General features: G+C 46.9%; 1 protein-coding gene across 6 annotated transcripts in view; it reads left to right on the top strand.

Moving 5' to 3' along the window:
* Positions 1–26,623, top strand: part of Cyfip2 (cytoplasmic FMR1 interacting protein 2) — a 117,527-nt gene that overhangs the window by 76,038 nt on the left and 14,866 nt on the right. For all 6 annotated transcript variants that reach the window (XM_034504569.2, XM_034504571.2, XM_076937002.1 and 3 more), the window contains 3 exons: positions 11,507–11,650; positions 13,098–13,188; positions 14,302–14,432. In XM_034504569.2, the coding sequence (XP_034360460.1) occupies positions 11,507–11,650; positions 13,098–13,188; positions 14,302–14,432 (366 nt within the window). The remainder of the gene's footprint in view (positions 1–11,506; positions 11,651–13,097; positions 13,189–14,301; positions 14,433–26,623) is intronic.

The raw sequence follows: 26,623 nt of genomic DNA on the forward strand, positions 1-26,623 counted from the left end.
GGTGCTTCTATATTTTCTCTGTAGTAGGCTTGTTCCCCCCACACACACTCTGTGTGTGTGTGTGTGTGTGTGTGTGTGTGTGTGTGTGTGTTTAGGTACATGTACATGTTATACTTATGTAGAGATCAGAAGACAGCCTTAAGTGTCATTTCTCAAGAGCTGTGTACTTTCTGTTTGAGACAAAGTTTCTCATCAGCCTGGAATTCCACTAAGGCTGGCTGGCCAGTGAGCTTTGCAAGCTCTGAAAATGCAAATGCACACCCCCATGCCTGGCATTTTTTATGTGGGTTCTGGGGCTTGAACTCAGGTCCTGAGGCTCTTTGAGGTAAGGGGTTTACTGCTGAGCCATCTCGCAGGCTGACTAGTGATCATTTTCTTATTCCACCTTCATCTGTGGATAGTGGTTTCCAATGCAAAGATGCCCTTCGGTTCCACAGCAAGCTGCAAACTCCTCCCCGTCCTCTCCTACTCCCCTTCTCCCCTGTAACTCTTCCCCTATCTCTATATCCTACTTCTCATTTCCTGCATTGCCTCTACGTTATGGTTCTGGGCAAGATTCTTTTATTGTCTGGATCCCAGTTCCTTCATCTATAAAGCTTTGAACACATCATGGGGAAAACATGGGTACCAACGTTTCGAACACCTGTACTCTTGCCAAGATTGCTCAACCATTATATCCCTAGAACTGGGTTGAGTGGCGGCTCCTCAACTTTAGAACAGGCCTTGTTTAGAAGGAGAGTCTTCGTGGGTAGTCATTAGTTAAGGGTTTCGAGATAAAATCATCACCGATCAGATCTATTGGCTGGAATCTTTCTAAGAGAAAGGAGAAGGTTTGAACCCATGGAGACTCACAAGAGAAGGCCATGTGGATGCAGAGGCAGGAGTGGGAGCAGTGGATCCATAAGCCAATGACCATGAGAATCGGGGGATGAGGGGACGAGGAACAGTCCTGCAGGCCTGCTGATTTCAGGCTTCCTGTCTACAGAACTGTTCGAGAGGGCTTTCTGTCACTTTTAAGCTGCCATGTTTGTGACAATTTGTCACAGCATTCTAGGAATTTCAACAGAGCTCTTCTGGTTGGGCTCACACTCAGTCGTGGAGTTCTCAGCACAGACATATGAGCAGCTGCTTGCCAGTCAGTCACCTGAAACTGACGTGAGAAATGGAAGCTGGCTAGTGTTCTTGGGGCAGATGGGATCCCGTCTGCCTTTTCTTTGAGGATTCCTGACTCTTTCTGTTTATCCCAAATCTCTTCCTGGTCTCTTCAACATTACAAGAATATCTCACCATCGTCTGTACAAGAGCCTGAACACATCTGAAAAGAGGGTGGGATGAGCTCTGAAGTGTGTGTATGTGTGTGTGTGTGTGTGTGCCCGCTCGTGCGCGCGAGCAAGCGCGTGCATGCATGTGAATATGTGTGTGTCCATGTGGATGCCAGAAGCTGATAATGGATATCAGATGACTTCCTTAATCACTATCCACCTAATCTATTGAAGCACAGTTTCTTACCCCTTACCTGCACCTAGAGCTCACTGATTTCACTGATCTAAACTAGCTGGCTTGCCCTGGGGATCCTGCCTCAGCCTCCTGTGTACTGGGATCGCATGCAGGCCATGTTTGCCCAGCATTTACATGGATGCTAGAGAGCTAAGCCCAGCCCTCACAACTACATAGTAAATGCTTCACCTAGATTTGGATTTTATGTAATACATACATACACACACACACACACACACACATATACACACATACATACACACACATACACACATACACACATATACACACATATACACATACACACACATACGCACATGCACACACACACACATACCTTCATGCCCTTGCCTTTTAGTGCCTGGCTATCATGGACCTCAGAGAGACGTACCTATACGCTTGCATCTTTGCGGGAACTAAAAAGTTAATTTCAAAGAAAAGAAGGCAGTGGTCCCATGAGCCCGGGGAGAGTAGGAAATGGAGGTAAAGTAGGAAAAGTGCAGCTAAACAGAAGGAGTAACTTCTAGCGCTCTATAACACGGCAGGATAGCTGTGATTGACAGCAATTCGTTGTTTCAGAGTAACAGTAGGGAGGATTTTGAATGTCCTCAATACGTAAATGTCTGAGGTCATGGATATGTCAGGCATCGCTGCGATCTGTATGCGCTGAATGGAATGTCACTCTGTATCCCATAAATACATACAATGACTCTGCATCGGTTAAAGATAAAGTATATTTTTAAAAGTCAGCTTCCTCCCTGGTGCTTGGACAAAGCATCCAAGCCCAGCTCTGAAGGTCACTTGATGAGCCACATCAGTGACCACCAAAAAGCCAGAAGAAGCTGCCTAGTGAGTCACCACTGCCAGGGCAAGGGGCTCTGGAGGCATGGAGTCCCAGGGTGCAGGATGTTCTTGATCAGACAGGTGCTCTTGGTCTTCTCTTGGCATTTGCTCTTCCCAGGAGCCTGCTTTAAATCTGCTGTAGGCAAGCTCACAGCAAGTCCTTTCTCAAATGCCAATGGTGATGCCCGCAGGGCGTCCTCTCTCCACAAAAGGGCCAGCGCTGCAGTTTGCAGGTGTCCTTTCAAAGGTTATTTCGAGGGGAACAGAAATACCAGAGTTAGCCTGAGAAGGGATGTGGGCGAAACTCCGTCCTTTCTCCACAGAGTGGGAATCTGTTTTTAATGCTGCAGGGTGGCATCTGCTCCTGGACGTTCTTTATTTGAAGAACTAAGGGACTCGGAGAACATGAGGCCCAGCAAAACGAAGGGATTAGGGATATAGCTCAACTGATGGAAAGCTTGCCTAGCCTGCCGGGGTTCGTCCCCAGCCTTTCATGTACCAGATGTGACGACTCATACCTGAAATCAGCACTCCAGAGGTGGAAGGAAAGGAATCAGAAGTTGCAGGTCATCCTCGGCTATGCCAGGCTGGCTCAAAAACAGTGAAACCAAATCCCAAGAGAAGACATGGCACTTCATGTCTGATAAGTGGCTGGGCTGGAGACAGAGTCCCCAACTCCGGTACTACCACTTGCCCACAATGAGCCAGTGAAGCTTTCATCGAATGAGACAATTGATCCCATTCTGTCTCCACCAGCAGGACCTACTTTCCACAGTGTGTACAACTGTGGCCTCTTCAGCCATCCGGCCAGGTGCTTCCCAGTTGATATGTGTATCAGGGACAAATTCTTCTCAGAGTGAATCAACCTTGAATGAGGGTCCCTGGCTCCTACTGGTAGTGAAGAAATGACCTGAGGGTATACCTCTATCCCCGAGCTAGGTTGATACTTGGGAGAGGTGTAGTACCCAAACAGCAAGCTTTAGGACAGTGGTTCTCAACCTCCCTAATGCTGCAACCCTTTAATACAGTTCCTCATGTTGTGATGATGCCCAACCATAAAATTTTCATTGCTACTTCATAACTGTAATTTTGCTACTGTTATGAGTTGTAATATAAGTATCTGATATGCAGGGGATCTGATATGCATACGCTGTTGTGACCTACAGGTTGAGAAACACTGCTTTAGGATATCCAGCTGAGAGGCAAATTCTGGATGTGTGGCCTTCAACACATTCCCTCCTTCTCTTGTGCCTTGATTTACTCAATGATACACCAGGGATGTCGGCAGTGCCTGTTTTATGGTATTGATGAATGCATCCATGTCTGTGACAAGCTGGGCTTGGAAACAGTAGTTCATGCTATTAGGAAAAGGTCGCTGGGTCAAAACTATTCTCTGTGCTACTTGCTTCTTTTGTCTTGAGGCCCCCCAAAGCAAGATTCACACCACCAATTGCATGCTCTGCCTTGCTTCTCCCCCTTAAATCAGCACTGTTGGTTTTAATTTTCTGGTGCATCACTTGTGCATAAATGAAAGAACATAGGTTCGAGGTATCACACAACTCAGAAATAACCCCTGGGATCACATGGTACACTTTCCCTGGTACTTTTCTTCTATGTATTCACATGACAGTATGAGTCTTTCCATCACTACCAAACACAGAAGCAATGGAAAGTCAGGCTGACCAGACCCTCACAGAGCCAGATTACAGGACAACAGTGCTTCAAGCCTAGGCCAGGTGGTCACAGAGCCTGGGCTCCTGACTGGCCCCGGATGGCCAGTGCCACTGCTTGCATCCGGGTCTCTACCTTACCCCCACCTGCTTTGCCTTGATGTTCTCATCTCCTGAGAGGTAGAGGGACAAGACAAGGCACAGTGGATTCAAGAATGATGCAGACAAGCAAAGAGCTGAGAGCCCCTGCAGAGAACATGCAGCTGCCTGAAAGTAACTGAGGAAATTGTGAGAAACAGCAGCTCACTAGGGGACCTGCCAGCAAGCGTCTTCTCTTCTGAACAGCCTGTGCTCTGGAGTCTGAGTACACCTCCCTCACAACACAGGAGGATGTCATCAAAGCAAATATATGAACGGATACTTTAAATTTCTCTTCCCTGAGTTCTACAGTATCATAGACCTGTCTTGAAAATGACACAGATGTCAGCACAGATCATTCGCTCTTTTCATCACTTCCCAATAGTCCAGCTTTTAGAAACTGTTGGCGTTTCCTTTTGTTAGCACGCTCATCACTAGCTACGCACTGCTTCCGTCTCAGCCATGAGCGTGATTATAGGACCTCCATCCAGCTCTTCCGCCACATCCCCATTAGGTCCAGAGGGTCCAAGCCTCTCCAGCCAACTGCGTGTCAACACATTTCAACTGAGCTAGGGCATTGACACCAACTAGCCCCTAGCCCAGGTGATAAAACTATCAAAAAGCCTCACAAGGGCACAGTCACCTCCCCTCCCTGGTGTCCCTGGGCTCCACAGCATGGCTTCCCCCATCAAGGCTTTTATGATTATACCTGCACCTGCTTGTCTCCACATGGACTCTGGATCTCCTATTCTAAATGGAGATGGTGTTGTCTCACCAGCTGTCATGGCTAATAATGGTTCCCACAGACAGACAGTCCTCATCCTGGAACTCTTCCTGTTTTAGAACAAAGTCTTTGCAGGTGTGATTAATGAGAGATCTTAAGACAGGCAGAGGAGCCTGCATTGTCAGCTTGAGCTCTGAAGTGTCACACGTGGCTTTACAAGAGAATAACCTAGCAGGAGGATGTGATAGGGAGACTGAGAAGCCAGGCGAGATGTGGTCACAAAACAAGGGTCCTAGCACCTTGAAGAAGAGAGTGACAGATTCTCTGCTGGAGTCTTCGAGAGGAATATGGACAAGCTAAACCTCAGTGGGGGACAGAACTGCTAATTTTGGATTTGTGGTCACCAAAATGTTTCAAGAAACTGGGTTTGTAGTCATTTCTTATGGTGGTCACAGAAAATCTACTGGGCAGCATGAAAGAGTGACAAGGTGGAAGATGTGGGTGTATTAATACACACCTTTAGCCCCAACAGTCGGGAGGCAAAAGAAGGCTGGTCTGTTGTGATTTTGATGTCACTGTGGTGTACATGGAGAGTTCAAAGCCAGCCAGGGATACATAGTGAGGCTGTCTGAAAAACAAAAACAAAAATACTCTTATCAAGAAGCAGTACACTATTGTGTGTCTGTGTGTCAAATAAGTGCCGATTATAAAGAAAGGGGTTTGGAGGCTGGAGAGATGGCTCAGAGGTTAAGAGCATTGGCTGCTCTTCCAGAGGTCCTGAGTTCAATTCCCAGCAACCACATGGCGGCTTACAACTGTCTATAAAGAAAGGGGTTTGGGTTAGATGTGGCTTTGGTTCCTCCAGAAATCCAGTCTGTCATCTAACATTCCAAGCGTTACAGAGCGGGCATGATCTCTCAGAGCTGGGAGGTTCTGTTCCTTTTGACTTTTCCAAAGCCCTTAGCTCATGGCTCCAGAGAGAAAGGATCATGGTTTCTTTAGCTTTCTCCAGCAACTCCTTTGGGTCCACCAACCCATGGACAGAGAACACCAGGAAGAAACTCAGAGGCTGGATGGAGCTCCAGCCCCACAGCTAAGCATCAGGAAGTAACAGGCAGGCAAGTCAGTGCTTTGCCCAAGCTCTAGCAAGGGATCTGAACCTGCAACTGGGAGGATCTGTCCCATGAAGCATGTTCCTGTCAAGGGTGATAAAGCATGTTATACATCCTGTAGACACTGCCCTGCAGTAATTTTAGGGAGCTGAGTTCCAGTTAGCTAGCTCTCCAGCCCCAGTCAGAGGTTCATGTTTGCTTGTGGACTGCTGGCGCCCACTGGAGAACCCATGACACAAACAGAAAGTAAGGATGGGTTTTAATTCCTCTTGGGATCTCTGAAAACAGTAAGTGTGATACTAGAGAGCGGAGATGCAACGTACTTACAAATTGGGTTAGCCATAAAATAGAAGTCATTGTTTGGAGTGGCTAGCGGTGCCCACCATCTGGTGAGAGATGGAGGTGCAGATGGTCAGTGTTAGGTTTGTTTGGGTTGTTTTGCACTTGTGGGGCTGGAGTCTCCTATACATTGGCCTTACACTCCTGACACCGGTGCTCCCAAGTCAGAAGTGCTGGAATCACAGGCCTGAGCCATCACAACTGGTGCAGTAGCGACTGCTACATTGGGTACATTTTCCCCAAGGTTGTTTTTGTTTGGTTCTGTTTTGTTTTAGAAGTTACCTACTAGTGATACTTAAGAATGCTGCCCCACCCCAGACCAGACTCAGCTTTTTTTTTTTTTCTTAAAGTCTTATGGGTAGGCCATCATGATAACCTAGTGGGTGAAGGCCCCTGCTGCATAACCCTGATGACCTAAGTTCAAAACTGACCCCCCAGAAGTTGCCCTCTGACCTCCCACACACTCACCATGAGCTTGTGCTAGCACATCATACATGTATATACATACATAGGATAATACATAAAATGAAACCTAAAGAAAAGTGCCATTTGCTTTTTCAGAAACTGTAACCTGCGCTAGTTTATTTCTTGATCTAAGTTTAAACAAATCGGATTTCACATGGGCTACATGGTATCTAGTTAGTCTCCTATCAGACAGCTGTCGTAACCTGAGTCAGTAAGCAGTGAGTGAAGACGGTTTGATGTGAGAGTGGCAAATGTCCCAAGTCACACTGCATTCCTGTTTTTTCTTTGCTGAACGTCAGAAAATGCCCAGGCTCCCCTATTCCCACATTTTCTCAATAGGGCCCAGCCTCCTGCTGAGCCAGCAGGTCAGAGGGGTGCCCTTCGAGTGTTTGTGTGTGTGTGTGCATGTCCTGTTCTGCATGTGTGCATTTCCTGCTGCATGCGTGTGGTGGATTTGGGGATGGGGTGGGGAGCTTGTTCACTTAGGAGGTGGAATGGAAGTCTTCATGCTGGTTCTACTGCAGCGTAAACTTCCCATCTATATGACATAGGATTGGCACCAGAGACCTCCTAAGTGCACCAAGTGGGTTGGGGGAGTGTGTGGCATTTTGTTTAACCCTAGTGTGGTAAAATAATTCCAAAGTGTTTCCCCTCTGCCTAAGACTGGGAAGGCCTGCTGAACAGTCTCCATATACCCGAAAGTCTGTTTTCTTTGAGCTGCTAGGAGGTGCTTGGCACAGGGAGATCTTGGGGGGAGGAAGGAGGCTTATGGGGTAGCTAAAAAGGACAAGCTCCTACCAAGAGAGCAGCAGGGATGGCACTGTGCAAGGGGGTGACCAGGCACCTCTGTCCTAGCCTCCTCTCCAGGGTGAGGGCTGCCCACATACCCTGGGCAGTACTTACTTCTGTGATGGTTTGAATGTGGAACAAAATCTGCATTTGAAGGCATGTTCTGTCAGCTGCTTCCAGCTCTGTTTTCTGTCCTATCCCCTTGAGGGATACACACTATGTCGTATGAAATTAGACCTCATGTATTGAACTTGTCCATATTGAGGGAATCGCCACTGTGGCCATAGTTTCTCAGGGGAGAGGGCTGAGCAAGACACTGTACTTTCTTAGTCTTCATCAGCTGAAGTAAGATTAATGATTCCCCCTAGTTCCTCCAGAGGCTGAGTGTCTTGCTTACTACTTTGCAAATCTTACCTGTTAAACTTCAAGTACCATCTTCTTAGGAGAAACCAAGGGTTGAAAATAGGTTTTTCAAGTACATCCAACTAGTAAAGTTGGGCTCTGCAGGAGAATATGCTGTACATTCAAGGCCAATGTGGGCTGCATAGCGAATACCAGGGACGCCAGAGCTATGCAGCAAGAGTCTGTCTCACAAAATAATAATAAACAATCCTGGTATTTGAACCTAGCTGTGACTGTGCTTACCCTAGGGCCCATCGGGAAGTCTCAGGGTATGAAAATAGAGAATCAGATAGAACAAAACAATAAGCTGATTGCCATCACTACTGTCTTAGTTAGGGTTTTACTGCTGGGAACAGACACCATGACCAAAGCAACTCTTATAAGGACAACATTTAATTGGGGCTGGCTTACAGGTTCAGAGGTTCAGTCCATTATCATCAAGGTGTGAACATGGCAACATCCAGGCAGGCATGATGCAGGAGTTGCTAAGAGTTCTACATCTTCATCTGAAGGCAGCTAGCAGAATACTAGCTTCCAGGCAGCTAGAATGAGGGTCTTAAAGCCCACGCCCACAGTGACACACCTACTCCAACAGGGCCACATCTTCTAATAGTGCCACTCCCTGGGCCAAGCATATCCAAACCATCACAGCTACCCTCCCCCATATCCATCTGAAACACCCCTAACTGTGCAGAGGCAGAAATTCCTTTCATGGAATCCTTGGAGATCTAGGATGATGTGCTTTCCTGGGATCATAGGAAAAGCCCAGAATCCCTAGTCTGAGTGTGAGTGAGGAGACTCCTGGGATGAGGTGAGAACTCTGACTCATGTCTCCCTGGCCACAAGCATGTCAAAACCTTGTTCTCTAGTGTTCTCTAGTATCCTAACGCTGCAGGAGAAAATTCAAAGCATCCTTCTGCGTTTTAATCTTTGATAATTAAGTAAGTTAGTCTATGGTATAAAAAGTGGGGGGGTTGCTACTTTCATATAGGAATACAATTATATATAGTAAGGTGTACTTGGCTTTGTTTGGGCTGTAATAACAAGAATACCATAGACTGGGTGACTAAAATAACAAGTACTTATTGCTTATGGCTCTTGAGCCTGGAAAGTTCAAGTTCAAGATCATAGAATAGGGTGCTGGCAGATCTAGGTCTGGTCTGCAAATGGACATCCTATTATGTGACATAGAGAGGGAGCAAGCTCACATGTCTTTTCTTATGGAGACCATTCACCAGGACTCTACCCACCCAAAGCCCCCAGCTCTCCATGCCGTCACATTTGGGGGTTAGGAGTTCCATGTGTAAATTGCAGAGGGACACAGCAGCAGGTCCATCCTTGCACAGGTCATGGTTTCCCGAGTCTTAACAACTTTATCAAGCCACCCAAGCAGGATGAGATGCTTTCCCGTCTCCCTTGAAAGGTCCCTGCTCTTTTCCCATTGAGCCTGTTCTGCCACTGCACTCTTCCACTCTGAAGGAGCCAGAAGAATGCAGAATAAGGCTTTGGCAATGGGACCTGAACCAGATCACACCTCCTGGCATTGTGTGTGCTCCTCACAGCCCTCTCCACATGCTTGCTGGAGAGCGTTGCTGGTTACAGAAGCACTGTTTAGTCTGCACATGACCTGACTCAGGGTTCAGACTGTCACAGCCTGCCCACTTTCAGGAGTCAGTGGACATCATACTCAGAGATTTCCCTCCCTACAGAAACCACTCCAACATTTAGAGATGGCAGAGGCTATATGCCCTTTCCTAAGTTTAGGCAGTTTACTGCAATAGATCCAGATCCTCGGTGCAGAACGCTGTTCCTTCTCATGCTTCATGACTCCCTGTGTGCAGGGATGAGCTCACCAGACATGCTCAGTGGGTGTTCCAGTTTAGCATGCATCCAGGTTTCTGATGGGACACTAACTGTGCTCCCTGGCTTCACATATCCTGAATGTGAAAGAATCTAAGAGCCACGATGCTCACTCTGTGAAGTCTAGGATAACTCATGTATAACAAAGCATACTAAACCCAGAGTGCAGGATGAACCTAATTTAATCTTCCCTGATGACTCAAGAGGGGGTGTATGCCTCTTACATGCTTCCACGTGCATTACAATGCTTTCCATTTAATTCGTGTAGAATGTCTGACTAACCAACTAACAGAGAGCGTGAGCTAATAGAGTATCGGGCGCAGCCTTCTCATACTGACATGCTCTGCACAAGATTTTAATAACGGGTAAGAAAGAAATGGACTATCCAAGAAGATTATTTCAGCTCCTAAAACAGAGGGAGAAGCAAGTGCATAGATGTCGGAGTCAGCCATACCTGCTTCAGGTCTGAGCTTAGTCACTTAGGGACTGTGTGATCTTGAGCAAGCAGGTCTTAGTTGCCTCATCTGTGAAATGGGACTAAGACAGTTACAAATTGCACTCACTTGTTGTGTGCATTGGATAAAAATACACAACTAAGCCCCACAGGGCACGGTATGAATGCTTGCCATGTAGCAGCCTTTCACAAACATCAGCCTGGGACCTGATTATTTTGCCACACACTCTCAGGCAGACAGGTACGTGTCTTCACCAACTGTGCTGGGATAGAACCCAGAGCCCCACTCATGCTAGGCAAACAGGATTTCACTATGTAGCCCAAGCTGGTCTTGAATTCACAAACCTCCAGCCTCAACCACCTAAGTAATAGGATTGTAGGTGCATACCACCACACCCAGCTCAGAAAGGTCTCTTAAACTCTGTCTGATTCAGTTAGAGTTTCCCTCAGGGTCCATAGGATGGTGGTGGTCCAAGGCCAGAGCTCTGGGTCCCCCACCAGGACCCAGCCTAGTGGCTCTGCTGTGTGTATCCTGCATATGAGTACTGTGACATCTGTGGAGTGCTGCTCTGAAAGTTTGGACTCGGGTGATGTAACCCGATACCCATTGTTCACAGAATAGGAAAGCAAGGCTCAAAAAGCCTACTGATCTTCCTGCGTTCTCAGACACAAATCTCCTGACTCTCAGGGCTAGCTGTCACCAAAGCCCTCAGCTCATAGATGGAAATGACTAAGAGCAGAGAAGGCAGTGGTCAGTCAGCTGTCCAGTCTGTCTGTCTGTCTGTCTGTCTGTCTGTCTGTCTGTCTGTCTATCTATCTATCTATCTATCTATCTATCTATCCATCCATCCATCCATCTATCTCATATCCAATCTCTAGATACCAGATCACCTCTGGGAGAAAGGCAGTCACTTTATCCCAGACCATGGCTTGATACAGAGAAGCTTCCATTTGTCTGTGAACAGTTAGAGGTGGCAGGCTTCCTTGTAGTCTTGAAATTTTACCAGGGACCCCCTTGCCCTTCTCCCACTGGGCAGCAGCTTCTCCAGCATCTCTAGTCACTGGCCACATCTCACTCCAGAACCAGTGTCTCGCAAAGGTGTTTAAGAGGTCTCAGAGAGGGAACCCTGGTGGCAGCAAAGTCCCTGCAGGACTCCCCTCGAGCACCCATTAGGGCTCCTCTCACTTCCGTTGTATCAACCTCTGTTCCCAGCCTCTCAACATTGCCTACAGCCACATCTATAGCTCCTACCGGAACTTCGTGGGGCCCCCTCACTTCAAGACCATCTGCAGACTGTTGGGCTACCAGGGCATCGCCGTGGTCATGGAGGAACTGCTGAAAATCGTCAAGAGCTTGGTAAGGGAAGACCTGGGTGCCACTGCAGATGTTCAATAGCTTGGTACAGAATTGGCTTCTCTGAGCCGAAAATCAAACCTCAGCTACACCAGCTCTGCCAATTATGTCACCCCAGGGAGTCCTGGGTCCTTATTTCTTGGTGGTTCCTATATATCTTCTCGTGTATTTATTTATACCTCCTTTTATATAGCTTTTATTTTTATTTATGTATATGTATGTGTGATTGCCTATATGTAAACCATGCAGTACCCACGCACATCAGAAGAGGGCAGTGGATTTCCCCCAGAGCATTTGTGAGCCACTGGTTTGGATGTTTTAGCAAAAGTAGCAAGTGCTTTTAGCCACTGAACTGTCTCTCGATCCCCACTGAGCTGTGCCTTGGTCTCCCCATTTGTGGCTCAGAACTCACTCCTTATTTTTGCTGATTGAACTGAGAAATCCTGATTTTGACATTCAAAGCCAGGTCACTACTCATTCTGCCCAGCTCTTCTGGTTGAGCACGATGGGCTGGGTGTGTGGCTCAGTCAGTATCATGCTTACCTGTTATGCACAAAGTCCCTGGTTCAATCCTTGGTATCCCCATAGAGCTGGTTGCTATGGTGGTACCAACCCGTAATCCCAACGTCTGGGAGGGATGTGTGTTTAAGATCATCCTCAGATACATAGTAAGTTTGAGGCCATCTTAGACTACGTGAAACCCTTTAAGACAAACAAACTTTCTTTTTCATAAACATAGCAACACCTCTAATCAATCCCCACACATTGTGCCCTTGGGGGTTTCTTGTTGACCATGACAACCAATGTTACATTGGTTGTCAGGGGGTTCTATATCCCTTTACCAACCTTCTGTGTGCACCCCAAGTATGGCCATCTGAACCTTCATTTAATTCCCTGCAGTGCGGCTGAAGCAGAGCCAAAACATGGAAACAAGATTTCTCTGGAAATCTGAGCTCCTGGAGAGAAATTAACTTATAACCAACCATATACAGAATAAACCAAACTCACTCACTCAGTCTGGCTCTTGGGAACAACCCTGAGAAGCTATAGGTCATTAAGGACTGCCATGCCAAGCTCAGAGTAAAACAGGAAGATGTTGTAATCGATTAAAGATGTCTTGGGAATGAGGAGGAGGAATGTGTTGTGATTTTTTCCCATGCCTAAATTAGATTATGTGCATTTATCTCCACCGCTCCCTGCCTACATTACATTTAATCTCACATCATCAGCATCCCAACCCTGAAAAAAGCCTATCCCATATCCATCGTAAAGTCTACTCTTTTTTTCTATAAAGACAAGGGGAATATTCTTCCTCTTTCAAATACTCTGCCCACAAGTCTCAACTGTAGCCTGGCACCCCACTGTGTCCTACATTCAGGACTCCAGAGCGACACAGAGTGGCAGTGGGCTAGCCCACACCAGCCCATTCATCTGTATCCTTACCTTGTAGCTCCAAGGCACCATTCTGCAGTACGTGAAGACACTCATAGAAGTGATGCCTAAAATATGCCGTTTGCCTCGGCACGAGTATGGCTCTCCAGGTGAGTGAATGGAAAGAAACCTCACCTGAGGTAGGGCCGGGCTCTGCCTCCTCCAGGGTTCAGTCTCTGAATTGCCAGGTAGCTGCCATCTTTGGCCCGTACCTGCCCCTGACTGGTCAGCCTTTAATCCCTTTGAGCAGTGGTGTCATCCTGTGTTAGGAACACATAGTGAGCCCACTGGACTGCTGGAGCTACACTGCAAGTGTAAAAGCATTTAAGCCAGTGGTTCTCATCCTGGGTCACGTGACCCTTTCACAGGGCTCTCCTAAGACCATTGTAAAACACAGATATTTACATTCCAATTCATAGCAGTAGAAAAAGCTACAGTTATGAGGTAGCAACAAACGTAACGTATGGTCGGGGGTCAGCACGACGTGAGGAGCTGTATTAAAGGGTTGCAGCGTTAGGAAGGTCGAGAGGTTTAAACAGTGAAGGAAAGGCTTTACATGTTTGGTCTTCAGCACCTCCAACAGGCCTTCCTGTTTTCCTATTTAGAGGAGGTGGGTACCCCAGGATGGCATAGATAAGCTGAGGCTGGAAATGGGTATTTGTTTTAACCACTCATTATGGGAATAGATAGACGTTGTAAATCTGATGCCCGATATTTTTTGTTTCCAAAAGTTAATACATAATTTTCCACTTATGTGATTTATAACAGGAAAAGGCTAAGGCTAGAGGCTCTGGGGTTTAAGTCGAGCTGCTCCACTTCCTGGCTGTGTGACTATGGGGGTGTTACTTACCCACTCTGAACCTCAACTGAAAAAGGATAATGCCCAGTTGATAGTAATGATGAGTAATAAATGAGATATTATAGGTAAATACCTAACTCCATAAATAATATCTATAAGTAATAATCTTCTTGTTAGAAATTCAGGTCCCTTTTGAAGGGACGGATGGGCCACAGCTGTTCCATTTGGAATTATGGGTGTGTTTTATTTTGCTCTAAATAATTTGTGACAGCCTCCTGAGCTTCGTCTAGTATTGACCCTTGCATGGAATCCCACCCTCATGCTGTTGTGTTGATGGCTGCTAAGTCTAGGGCTCGGTTGTCACAGCCCATAAACCTGGCTAACCAGTGTCCATGTCCCACTGTCCTCCCTGTGTGGCTGTCAGGGATCCTGGAATTCTTCCACCACCAACTGAAGGACATCATCGAGTATGCAGAACTCAAAACGGATGTGTTCCAGAGCCTCAGGGAGGTGGGCAACGCCATCCTGTTCTGCCTCCTCATAGAGCAAGCTCTGGTAAGTCCTGAATCCACAGAAACCATGGTGTGTCCAAGATGGAGGGACCCCAACACATACCCAGATGCCAAGGCTTCAGCCCCGACAAGTACGGGTCTGAAGGTCAGAAGTCCAGAGGGGACAGAGGTTCTGGAGACACTCAGCCCTGGGCTCTGTCGCTGCCTGCCCTTCCCCCCCAACCCCCGCCACTGGTGGGACCCGGTCCTCAGAGCAGGCGGCCAGGTATCAATCATCTGTTCTTCTGTAAAGCACACTGCCAACCAGCACTGTGCTCAGGGGAGGAGTGGCAGTTGCCAACTGCTGCCTGCATCCTGTGTGTGCTTGTGAAGGATGCAGCAGGTTTGGATCTTGCTGAATGCAGGGCCAAAACCAAGAGTGGCAAGAACTTGTTAACCACAGCAGGCCAGGGGAGCAGAGGGCTATTTCTCCATGAATAAAGAAAGCATGGGGACTTTATCCAAGGAGACTATACATATTTATGCCGAAAGCCACATATTTAGGAGCATGCCCAGTTAAGGACTGCTCCTGGGCATGTTAAAGGTCATAATTTTAAAAGATGTATATTTTTTAAAAAGAGTATCTTGCCTGCATGTATGTGTGTTCACCATATGTGTGCAGTACCTTCATAGGCCAAAAGAGGGCATTGCATCCCCTAAAATTGGAATTATGGATGATTGTAAGCATCCCTGTATGTACTGAGAACCAGTCCTAGGTCCTCTGAAAAAGCAGCTATGTGCTTCACTGCTGAGCCTTTCTCTAGTCCCTAGAAAAGATATTTAAAAAAAAAAATGAATGTGATAGGCAGAAATGCCACTGGGCATGCTCAGTTGCACCATAAAGTTTTAGCTGAAAATACTTTGAGGATGTGGGCCCCAAGGTATCTGCCTGGTTGCCATGGAAACAATATTGATAATGTGTAAGTGCTGTGAGGGGCAAGCATATGGGGTGGGGATGGGGGGCAAAAAACTAGCCAGTGGTATTTATGTATTGACATGAGCATTCCTTGGTAGGTTAAGGGGAAGGTTTTTACTGTAGATGTGAGAGAACAGCCGGAGGCATCTGGAATTGTCCAGAGCAGAGAGAGAAAGTAGCAGACAGAGCATGCCCAGAAGACTGGACATGGCTAAGAGAGGATCCGGAGCAGAGCCGGGTGGGGGACACAGAGAGAGGAGAGGTGCAGGAGAGCAGAGACGGGGAAGATGGAGACGGGAAGAGGAAGAACAAAAGAGGAAGACTTCACCAAAGAGAGGGAGGGAGACAAAGAATGTAGCTGAAGTATCAGGATCGGAAGGGGAATGAGTAGCTGCCGGGAAGAAAGCTTGTGAGCTGGAGGGAATTTAGGGCAGGAGAGGAGGCTGGAAGAGCATAGATGCTAAGGCTTTGAACTGTGTAACAGGTACTTGTGATACTGAGGGAGCTTGGGGGCCAGCGTGTGCTTTAGTGTGCTGATGGGCAGCGGTATCATCATAAGAGCTGAAACAAGGGTGCCTGCCTGTGTCGACACATCTCAGGAAGCCCGGGGGGCGGGGGGCAGCTTGTTTGCTGACTAGTGGGTCATCTGCATCCCTGGGCCTGTTCTGCTCATGTGACTTACCCAGAGGCTCTCCACAGTTGTTCCCACACGTTTTCCCACATGTGACGGACCCAGTGACTGACTGGTGCACTGGGAGGAGATGGGGAAGGGTGCCACCATGGGGGTGGAGGGATGTGGGGATAAGAAACTCCTCAGGGCCACTGGAACACACTCTGGGCATCTCGTCCACCTACACAGAAAGCGTGGGTTACTGAGAGCTGACTCACAGACAATCTGACTGCTCCAGGGGTTAGATGGCAGCCACAAATAAGAGTCAGACATCTTTCTGGGAAAAAAAAAAAGGACATAAGCAAAGATCTCACAAGAGGGTGACTGCATGCAGATGCATGCAGATGCAGATGGGGACACTTACTGTGAGCTCCGGAGCAGGGTACCAGCAGGGATGGTGAAGACCTGTGGGGAGGATGTGCTGTTTAAGATGATAGAACTTGGTGTCTAGAAGGAGCAAAGCATCGAGGATGAACAGGCAAAGCCAAGCAGGAGCTGAGGGCGAGAGACAGCCAAGCAGCAGGCAACCTCTGGCCGTAAGACACTGGCAGAAGCTGTAGGGGGCTTGTGAGCAGGAGACGGGGATCTGACTTTTTCAAAGGTGGTGTTGGCCACAGTGAGAGAGCAGCAACTGGATGGAGAGTGAAGGAGAAGGACATAGCTATTGTCAGCCTGTCCATGGAAGAGAGAGGTGGGGGTAGTGAGAGACACCGCAAAGGCCATGAAGAAGGAGGCAGTTAGTGTGAGGGCTGCAGTGTAAGAGCTGACAGGATCACTCACTGGTCTGTGTCATCCCAGGTGAGCCTGGGCATGCCATGCTGTCTGTCCTTACCATAATTTGAGGCACTTGGACCAGCTGCTCTCAGACCCTCGCTGCCCAAGAGCCTCGAAAATGGCACTGTGGAGCATCCTCCGTGGGAAGTAATTGTATTCTCTTTTAAATGGACTCTGGAGACAGCTAATGGCTCCTCTTCCCGATAACAGGTTCTTTAACACGGATCAGTGGGCCTGGGTTGCTATAGCAACATAGCCTTCAGAAGTCATAAGGAGAAGCAGTAAAAATTGATCAAGGCCTCAAGAGCACAAGGAGAAGGTAGAAGGGGGGCAGACATGTGAGTCCCCGCTTTCAGAGGCTATGAGAGCCTCACTTCAGACAGGAGATGATGCTATCACCACAGGTAACTCCAGAGGAAATATCTTCCCCAGCTCCATCGCTAAGGGCAAAAGGACGCTCAGTATCTGTGTTCTCCTAGCTGACTCTACCTGCCCCAGAACACACACACACCAATGTAGAAAACGAGGCAGCAGCAGAGACAGGCTAAAACAGAGAGCTTTACAAACGTGTGTGCTGACCCCCGTCTCTGACAACTGGGCAAAGTGGCACAGACAGGAATCATGCTCCCCAAGGCAGAGGGTGCTCGCACTCTGATAAATGGGGAGATCTCTGACTATTCCATGCTGCTGGGTTGACAACAGGGCATGGGGGGTTCCAGAGCCTTTTGGGTTTAGAAAGTAGAAATTAAATATGTAAGTGGTGTATCAATTGTTCCTATTATAAAGGCAAAGAGAGGAAGGATGTGAGGAGACAAGGAAAGGAAGGAAAAGGGGGGAGAGAACAAAGGGAAGGAGTTAGTGTGGGTGTGGGGTGATGGGGGGAGACGTGGGGAGGGGAAGTCTAACGGCCTTCCATGCAAGAGCTGCTGAACCAGACCATCCATTCTTCTGAGACTGACGCCCTTCACAAGAACAAGATCAAGCAGTAGCTTTTCACCTTGAGTACAAGAGAGAGTGTAGAATAATAATAATAAGCAAGTTCATAAATGCTATGTGGGGTTACACGTGCAAAACGGCCACCCGCAGAATAACCCATTAAGGAGTAAACAGGAACTAATCAGGCCTAGTGATCAGCAGTCAGTTGTCCCTAGATTTCAGGAAAGAGTCGTGGATTAGAGGTCAATAAGGGCATTTACCAAGAACGCACTAACACTTGGAAATCGGATTGGCGTGTTAGTATTGACCTGGACATCGGTTTAAAATGGTAACGATCAATAGCTGCAGGGGTCATGGGAGATTCCTATTGCCATGGTTTTTTGTTTTTGGTTTTGGTTTTGGTTTTTTTTTTTTTTTTTTTTTTTTTGCCAGACTTCAAGCATTCTAATAGATTTTCAGCTTTCACTTGTCACGGCTGTCATATTGATAAATAAGCTACAGATAGGTTCTTTTATTACTATCTGTGGCCTGCCTTTCTCAGTTGACGGTGGTAACTCAGCTTTAATTTCAAGGTATAAAGAATGTGCATTTGAAGTGATAAATGTCTTTTCATTAAGTTACATGGCATGGCTCTCAGAATTGAGGCTGAGGTGGGAGTACAAAAGATCATGTACCTGGCTTTTTTCTCTTTGGTGTATTGTGTGGGGTCTTTAAGGAACACATGTAGTCGGGTGTGTAAATCTTAAGTGAACACCCTTCCAAGCACCAAGCCCATGTAACCCCCCACCAAGTCTAGAAGCAGGGCAGTCACCATGGTGTAGGCAGTTCTCTGTGCCACCTTACCTACCTTCAAAGCAGCCATGGATCTGACTTCTGCCCCCAGAGCGGACTTTTTTCCTTGAAGCTCATCTAAATGGAATTACGCCATATATTTCTCCTTTCCTGTCTGACGTCTATTACCTGATGCTTTCTGTGCAGCTTATAGTATAGACAGTTCTCATTGTGTTAGTGAGTTAAATAGTCCGTTTTGGAGCGATTGGGTGCTAATGGCTAATCTTAACTTGCAGTCTGATTGAGTCTAGAAGCATCTAAGAGGTGAGTAAGGCACACCCTCCACATGTGTCTTGAAGGGCATTTCCAAAAAGACTTAACTAGAGGGATGACAGGAAATGACTTATCCTGAATGTACATGGCACCATCGATGGGCTGGGGTTGAAAGTGGGAAAAATGGGGGGGGGGGTCATGAAGTTGGAAAAATGGCGCCATAATTAATTACCCATTGCCCACATGAACCATCTGTAACTCTAGTTTTGAGGTATCTGGCACCCTCTTCTGACCTCTGCCGGTACTGCAAGCATGTGGTGCATATACATATATGCAGGCAAACACCCATAAACATATTTTTAAAATATCTTTTTAAGAGTTAACGAAAAAGCCCAGAAGTGCAGGTGTGTTCTCTCTCTGCTCTCTGTATGTCATGATACAGGCTTCTCTACCTTGCCACACACCTGCCCTGCAATAATGACCTGAGACAACCCCCCCCCCCCAACTGTGGGCCAAAAGAAAACATTTCTTCCTTTACTCACATGGGGCATTTTGTCACTAGCAATGTGCACATTTGGGGCTGTTGACTGTTGGGTACTCTGTGAATTAGATGTGGTGAATATTGGACTTGTCTGTTAACAGGAGTATGCTCTCAATATGTAGGCAGTTGGATTTAATCCCAGCCATTCCAGGTATGTCCCAGCATCTCACTATGGTTTTGATGGATCTAAGGGCACCAGGCCCTTGCTATGTGTGGTTGGTCATTTGGACTCCCTCTTAGGTAAAGTCCTGTTAAGAGTCTTGCTTACTTTTTACTCAGGCTTTCCCATTGGTTTATAGGTGCTGTTTATATATTATGGCTCTATGCATAGTAGATAGAGTGTAGCAGGCTTTGTGGATGAGTTGTTTCTAAGGTTGATCAGTTCATTTCACCCCTTTGTGATTGGTTTAGCCTTTCAAGGTGAAACAAACCACTGAGTGCATTATCTGGAATTCACACCTTGTTTAGAAGAAGATAGAAATCCAATTCTGTTTGGTTTTGTATTGAAATAATGTCTTCCTTCTAGGTGCAGGGTAAATGCTATGGTAACTGTTCACACAGTCTCAGGTCTCAAGCCTGAGGTCCTCCTGTCTCAGCCTCCTGTGTGCTGAGATCACAGATGTACAGCACCACACTGAACTTGATTTCGTATCAGGTATCCATTGATGACTGGTTGTAGCAGGCTCTTAACAGCCTTTGAGTGGAATCTGTTCCTTTTGTCATTCCCTCACCTTGGTGATTCCTATTTCGCCCAGTGATGATTCTGTGATTCCCACATTCTTATTCACACTGTGTGTAGTTTCTTACACATCATTTTTGTGTTATACACACACACACACACACACACACACACACACACACACACACACGCTGTGCGACCAGCATCCCACCTACCTCGGCAGCTGTTGCCTGTTTCTATCTTTGTAGTGCAGTGGGCCACAGTCACAAAGGAGAGTCTAGACTCAACTCACTGAATCTAGACACAGACCAGAGCCTCAGCCCTGCTGACCCTGAGACCAGATAATCCTTTGTTGGAGGTCTGTTCTGTATCTTACAGGACGAGGGAGCAGCAATTCTTGAATCCTTCCACTAGATGGCAGTAGCGTCTTCTTCTGCTACAGCAAAGTTGGCTCCAGATATGGCCTGACCCTATTGAAAGTCCCTTATCTAGGGCAACTTTTTTTTTTTTTTTTTTTTTTTTTTTTTTTTTTTTTTGCAGATGGTGAAACTAGACATCTCCAGACAATTTCCCAGACTGGTTAATTTTTATTCTCACTCAGCCACGTTAGGGAGCTTTGATTTACTCACATCCTCGTGAACTGTTAAGTGTCTCTCTCTGTGATCAGGCCTTTTGAACAGGTCTTTTGATAAAATGTGATGTTTCTGTGGGTGCCGATGTCCCTGGGATTATGGCTAGCACAGGAGATGGACCAATAGCCAGGTGTGGTTCAGAGTGCAGAAGCCACAAGGACATGTGCACAGCCGAGCTGGTTAAGCTGGTTAAGGAGCTGGTTAAGCTGGTTAAGGAGCTGGTTATGGTACAGAAGGCTGGGTGGCTAACAGCTTTGCATTCTGCAGCTGAGTGAGCCAGCACCATGTGTGACCTCCTGCCTCCTGTTTCTACACATACTCACTTCTCTCTGTTTTCCCTCATTGGGCAATTGAAGTCAGTCCCCAGTCAGAAAAAGCCAGATAAGCAGAAACTAAACAAAAATCCCACTGTTGTGTTAAGATAGCCACTGCTCACTTCCTGAAGGATATTTTTCCAGATGCCTGTAGGCCAGCCTTTCCCCCATAAAACTGATCGTTCTGTTAGCTTTAAAAGTCTGGTGAGCCAAGGGTGGAAGAATAGATGTGTGAGGGTGGGTAGGCACAGTGAGAGAGAAGAGGGTTTTCAGCTTCTATCTTACATTCTCGATCCTTCCCATGCGTTGCAGCAAACAGTTATGTCTTCCTTAAAAGGAAATGTTTGCACACTTAAATGTATATTATCTGGAGGGCTGGAAAGTTAAAGATCAACAGAAGTTAGAAAGGTGTCATGACACGGGCTTGTTCCAAATGAAGACTCCGCCCTGCAGATAGTCAAAGGGAAAAATGCTGGTGTTGTCAGCAAAGGGAACATTGCTTTGTAGGCCATGGCTTTTCTCTGTTGATCAGACATGAATCTGAGCCAGAATGATAATTCTATTATTCCCTTGACAGCCGAGCATATGGGGAGGGGGGTAAGAGGTGAGTGTCACCTACAGCATTAGTCAGAAGAGGCAGGGGAGAAAACAGCATCCATGTTGCTGCCTACCCCAATGAGGAGAAACAACAAAATGCAGATTTATTTAGTTTGCACTGCAGAGAGCTGCTGGAACCCAGAAGCCTGTGTAGCAGAAACAGACATGGTGTGTCCCAGGTGGACTTTTGTCCGCAAATAGAGACCCAGATGAGGACTGAAACCACTGCTCGTACTTTCCCTGCAGAGGGTCGTGGTGGGTGTGGGAAGCCCGATTTCTGGCCTGTTCCACAGGCCCTTCAGGAAACACTCACGCTAACAACATATGTGTCCATATAAGGGAATGTTTAGAGCTTGTGCTTGCTGGCTGGGCCTGGCCCCGAGCCCCCTTCATACCAGAAAGCGAGAGTCCAGATGGGGGTAGCATGAGGCACTTAGCCTCATTTGCTAAGTCAGTTCTTCAAGCATTCTTGACAAAGACAGCCACCTAATACATGAGCGGAATTTGTCTTTTTATTGCCTTAAGACTTAAAGCCAGATGTTTCTTAAGAAAACACTCTTTTGAGATTGGTCTCATGATTCTCTCTAGTAAGTCAGCTGAAAATGGTCATTTTTGTTTTCAACCCAAGAGCAGAGCTTAATAGAGTCAAATGCCGTGGTCCACATAAATCTGACATCATGAGGATCACACGGACTTTTTAAATATAAGCCCAGTGAATCTTTGTGATTCCCTTTAGCCAAGAGAAGCCAAGTCCTCGGCCTCAAAGACTCAGCAAATTGCGAACACACTGGATTTTGGCATTTGGTGGAAGTCCTTCCTGCCCCTCAATTTTAAATGAGGTCTAATAGGGAAATAAAGCATTAAAGCAGAAAGCCGTGCAAAATTAACCTGCAGACCCTTTGAAGACTTTTGATGTGAGTTCCTTACAATAAACTAGTTTTGGATCCCAACATCAAACGCCTGTGCACTTTTACTTAATTCTGCTGACAATAACTAGCTATACAGGAGGCCTGGGCCCTGTCAGCTCTCTAGGCCTCCCTCACCACAGTACATTAGCGGGCGGCACAGGAACGATATACTTTAGTGTGACACTTGGTCCGTGCAGATGGTACTGAGAACAATTTACTCGTTAGCTCCACCCTGAGCAACTTCTGCCGGAGCAGAGTGATCACATCGCAGTCCCCAGATGAGGTAACACTGATGCTTTCTCTTCTGAGACAGGGATCTTCCTGTATACGCAGGACTGACCTCAAACTCCTCTTGCACCTTTCCAGCTCTGCGTGATTGGCTTAAGCATTTCTTTTTGTAAAGTAGTTTCTCGATTTATAAAACTCATCCTGGGGGCTGGGGAGATGGGCTGAGGATAAGAATGGGACAAGAATGAAGACCTGAGTTCAGATCCCCAGAAACTGGATGCAGGAGCAAACAAACATCAGTAACCCCGATGGTCCTACAACAAGGTGGGAGGCGGGGACAGGAGGATCCCTGGAAGCTCACAGGACTAGCCAGCCTGGTGTGTGCAACAGTCAGTAAGAATCAGTGTCTAAGGCTAGGAAGTGAAGGCCAGCATCTGAGGTTATTCTCTAACACACACACACACACACACACACACACACATTTGTACTCTGACCTCCACACACACACATAAATACACACGCACACACACACACACACACGATTGTACTCTGACCTACACACACACACACATGAATACACATGCACACACACACATACACACACACGATTGTACTCTGACCTACACACACACACATGAATACACATGCACACACACATACACACACACACACACACACACACACACACACATGATTGTACTCTGACCTCCACACATGCATTGTCACATATACAGACATACATTCACACAAGACTTTTTAATTCATCATGGGTTTTTAAAAAGCTATAAAAATATTTTATGAACAAACGAGACTATGATTGTGTGTATTCTATGTTGTTGAGAAGCCTTTACGTTTAGTTGATCTCAGTGCTTGGTATTGAGGGTAATTACACAGCAAGGGGACTGGGCTTTTTGTCTAGGATTCAGAATAGTCACAACCCAGGTGACAAACTATCCCTTGGGACTTTCCATGGATGGCCCTGCAGCATTGGAGGAGAGGAAAGAAAACCAACCAGGAATCAAGAAAGTTAGGAAAAGAGGTCATGGATGGTTGGTTACAATAAGACAGGGTTTCCTGTAGTCCAGGTTGGGCTCCAACTAGGTGTGTAGCCAGGGATGGCCTTCAAGTCCTGATCCTCCAGTCTCCGCCTCCCAAGCACTGGGACCAAGCATTCTGTCACCTAAGCTACATCTCCAGCCCCTGAACCTTCAGCTTTATTCTGTGATTATATAACCAGCACTGTGCTCATCGTTTTGGTGGTGTAGCCAAAAAGTGCAGTCCAATATATGAAGGAAGGCTGGCTCTACTTTAGGGACGTTGGATTCCAGTGAGCGGTAGGTATTCATGAGTCACATGGAGTATAAAATACAGACTGAACTCAAATTCTGAAAGGGAAATGAATATGATTCTTAAAGGCTACTTAGTGGCACAGGGGCAGGATCGAGGGGTTCCCAGAAGGATCCTTCAGGGGGTGCTGTTAGAATTGAAAGCTAGAAAAAGGAAACTCAACTAAGCAGAGGGGAGAGATGAGTTCAAGAACATGCTGGAGACAAGAGCCGAGCTTCTGTGGTGGACACAGAGCCAGCGACACGTGTTAAGGACCACTGCTGTGTGGGATTCACAGGCCAGGAAAGGACCTTGTCCAGTGGGAGCGGCCTGGTAGGCTCCTGATAGAGGCTTTGAGATACTGATCAGAGGAGAGAGAAGCCAGCCGTCAGCCCAGGCTCCACAATGGAAGCTTGTTCTGTCCTTCACACAGGCCTTTGTCTGTGCCCACTGGCTGTTTCTATCTGTGGCAATGATCTCAGCTAATGAACAGCAAGCAAGTATCTCCCACGAAAGGTGTGTAGCCACCTCGTTATGCAAATGGATATCTAGTTCCTCCTCTGAGACCTTCCTCCTCCTGTCTGAAGGCTACTTCGTCCTTGCCTTCTCAACCTCCCTGGCCAAACAGCACTGCAAAGTAGAACGCATGCAAGCAGGGCACCCACATCCAAGAGTCCTCAGTCCTCAAGTTTTGCAAGCTTTGGGCAGGGAAGGCTTCAAAATGGGAAAAGGAAATGCCCTCATCTCCTGCCAAGAGTCAAAGTTTCCCTGCGTTGTTTGTCTAGAGCCTTCTCTTCCTTTCTCTGAGCTCTTGGGTGGCTCCTGAGATCAGTTCATCCACAGGAATGGAATAGAATGTGATGGTTCAGGCAGTGCAGCCTTCTAGCAACATCCTTAAGGGCAAAAGGATGTTTTGTAAGAAAGACAAGACCATGTGACTGTTTGGATGATGGTGACTGTGTGGTGACTGGGTGATGTGTGCTTGCAATAACCTAAATCTCCTCTCTACTGAGAATGCAGTCTACACTTAGCCCATGCTATTGGGCCCCACATGATGTCATCGCCCCACACCATTTAGGACTTCATGCAGTGTGTACTGTGAGTCCTTTTGTGGCTCTACTCTAGCTTGCCCATCCACAGCCTTTGCACTGGAATGTGCTTACCTGAGTCTAATGTGGCTAGCTTCTGCCATGTCTATCCTGTGCTCAGCCTTTACTCCTTCCTAGGGATTTTTCTAAGTGACCCAAATTAACTGTCTCCTCCTCTTCCATCCCTCTCGTGAGCGATCACTATCTGAAATTTTCTTTGTGTTCACAAGTCTTTACAGGGATTGAAATGGCATGAGAGCAAAGATCTAGTCTAACTTGTTCGACATCATATCTGCATAGCCTAGAACCGTGCCTGGTATTTTATAAACATCTGTTGGGTGGATGGATGGATGGATGGATGGATGGATGGCAGTTTTCTCATGCTTGGATAACTATCATGTGGACAGAGGACTTTATTTATTCATATGGGGTAACAAGCATTTGCCTGCTTAAGTGATTATTGATAAATTATTGTCTACAAGGCCTTTAATTATAAGTGATTGCTGTTGAGTAAGATAAAAAACAGAAACTCTTCATCATGGCTCTGAAGGAAGAATAGTAGCCAATAAGGAAAGAGTCAAGAGACATGGAGCAACAGATGGGAGCAGATGAGATAAAGAAAGGAAAAATCAACATTCAAGGGACAGTCAGAAGTACCACCTGCAGGGATGCCGAAGGGGGGCCCAGAAGGGATGTGAACTGATCTACTATTTTCCAGAGGGTATTTCAGGATTCCCCTATGGCTGTTGCTTTTTCAGATGCCCAGGATGGGAGGGCTCCATCCAGATCGGGTTAGAGGCAGCCCAAGAGCCCCTACAGTCCTGAGCTTTCTCTGCTTCTTATATGTCCTAAGAATTAAGTTTGACTGCATCCTGGATCTCATCTCGTGTGGCTCATACAAGAGAGGAGAAGGACACACAGTAGAGGGGCCTTCTCCAGCTGTTCCCCCTGTACTGTCTGTCCTGAAATCAGCAGTGAGAGGCTGGTCCCTAATTAAGTCTGTCAGCCATGTCTTCCCTTTAGCCCTAACCATCTGTGCCTTCCCATCCCTTCTGTTTGTAAGGATGCTTCTGTGTAACTTGTGTTCATCGAAACCTACGTGCTAGGTTCTCTTCTCTTGCTGGCTGGTGTCTGATGTGATGAAAACTAATCCAGGGACACAGACCTGTGCTCAGAGCCATTCTGGATAACAGACGGCAGGATCACCAAAATGCACACATAAGCAAGCGCGCGCACACACACACACACACACACACACACACCAGTGATCCTCAGACGTCATTCCTCAAGAGCAGTCAGTCCGCTTTCTTTCTGAGTAGACTAGTCTAGCTGGCCTGTGACTGCCTTGCCAGTGCCGAGGTTATATGCACAAACTACCATACTTGGCCTTTTACGTAAGTGCTGGGGCTCAAACTTGGGTCTAGCACCTTGGCAACTGAGACATCGTCCCCACCCTCAACACATCTTAGCTCTCTTCTTTATTCCTATAGACGTCATCATCAACCAACCAGAGTGTGGTAGCCCTCAGGGTTGTCTGGTCCC

Source organism: Arvicanthis niloticus, chromosome 6, assembly GCF_011762505.2.
Source record: "Arvicanthis niloticus isolate mArvNil1 chromosome 6, mArvNil1.pat.X, whole genome shotgun sequence".
Taxonomy (NCBI): domain Eukaryota; kingdom Metazoa; phylum Chordata; class Mammalia; order Rodentia; family Muridae; genus Arvicanthis; species Arvicanthis niloticus.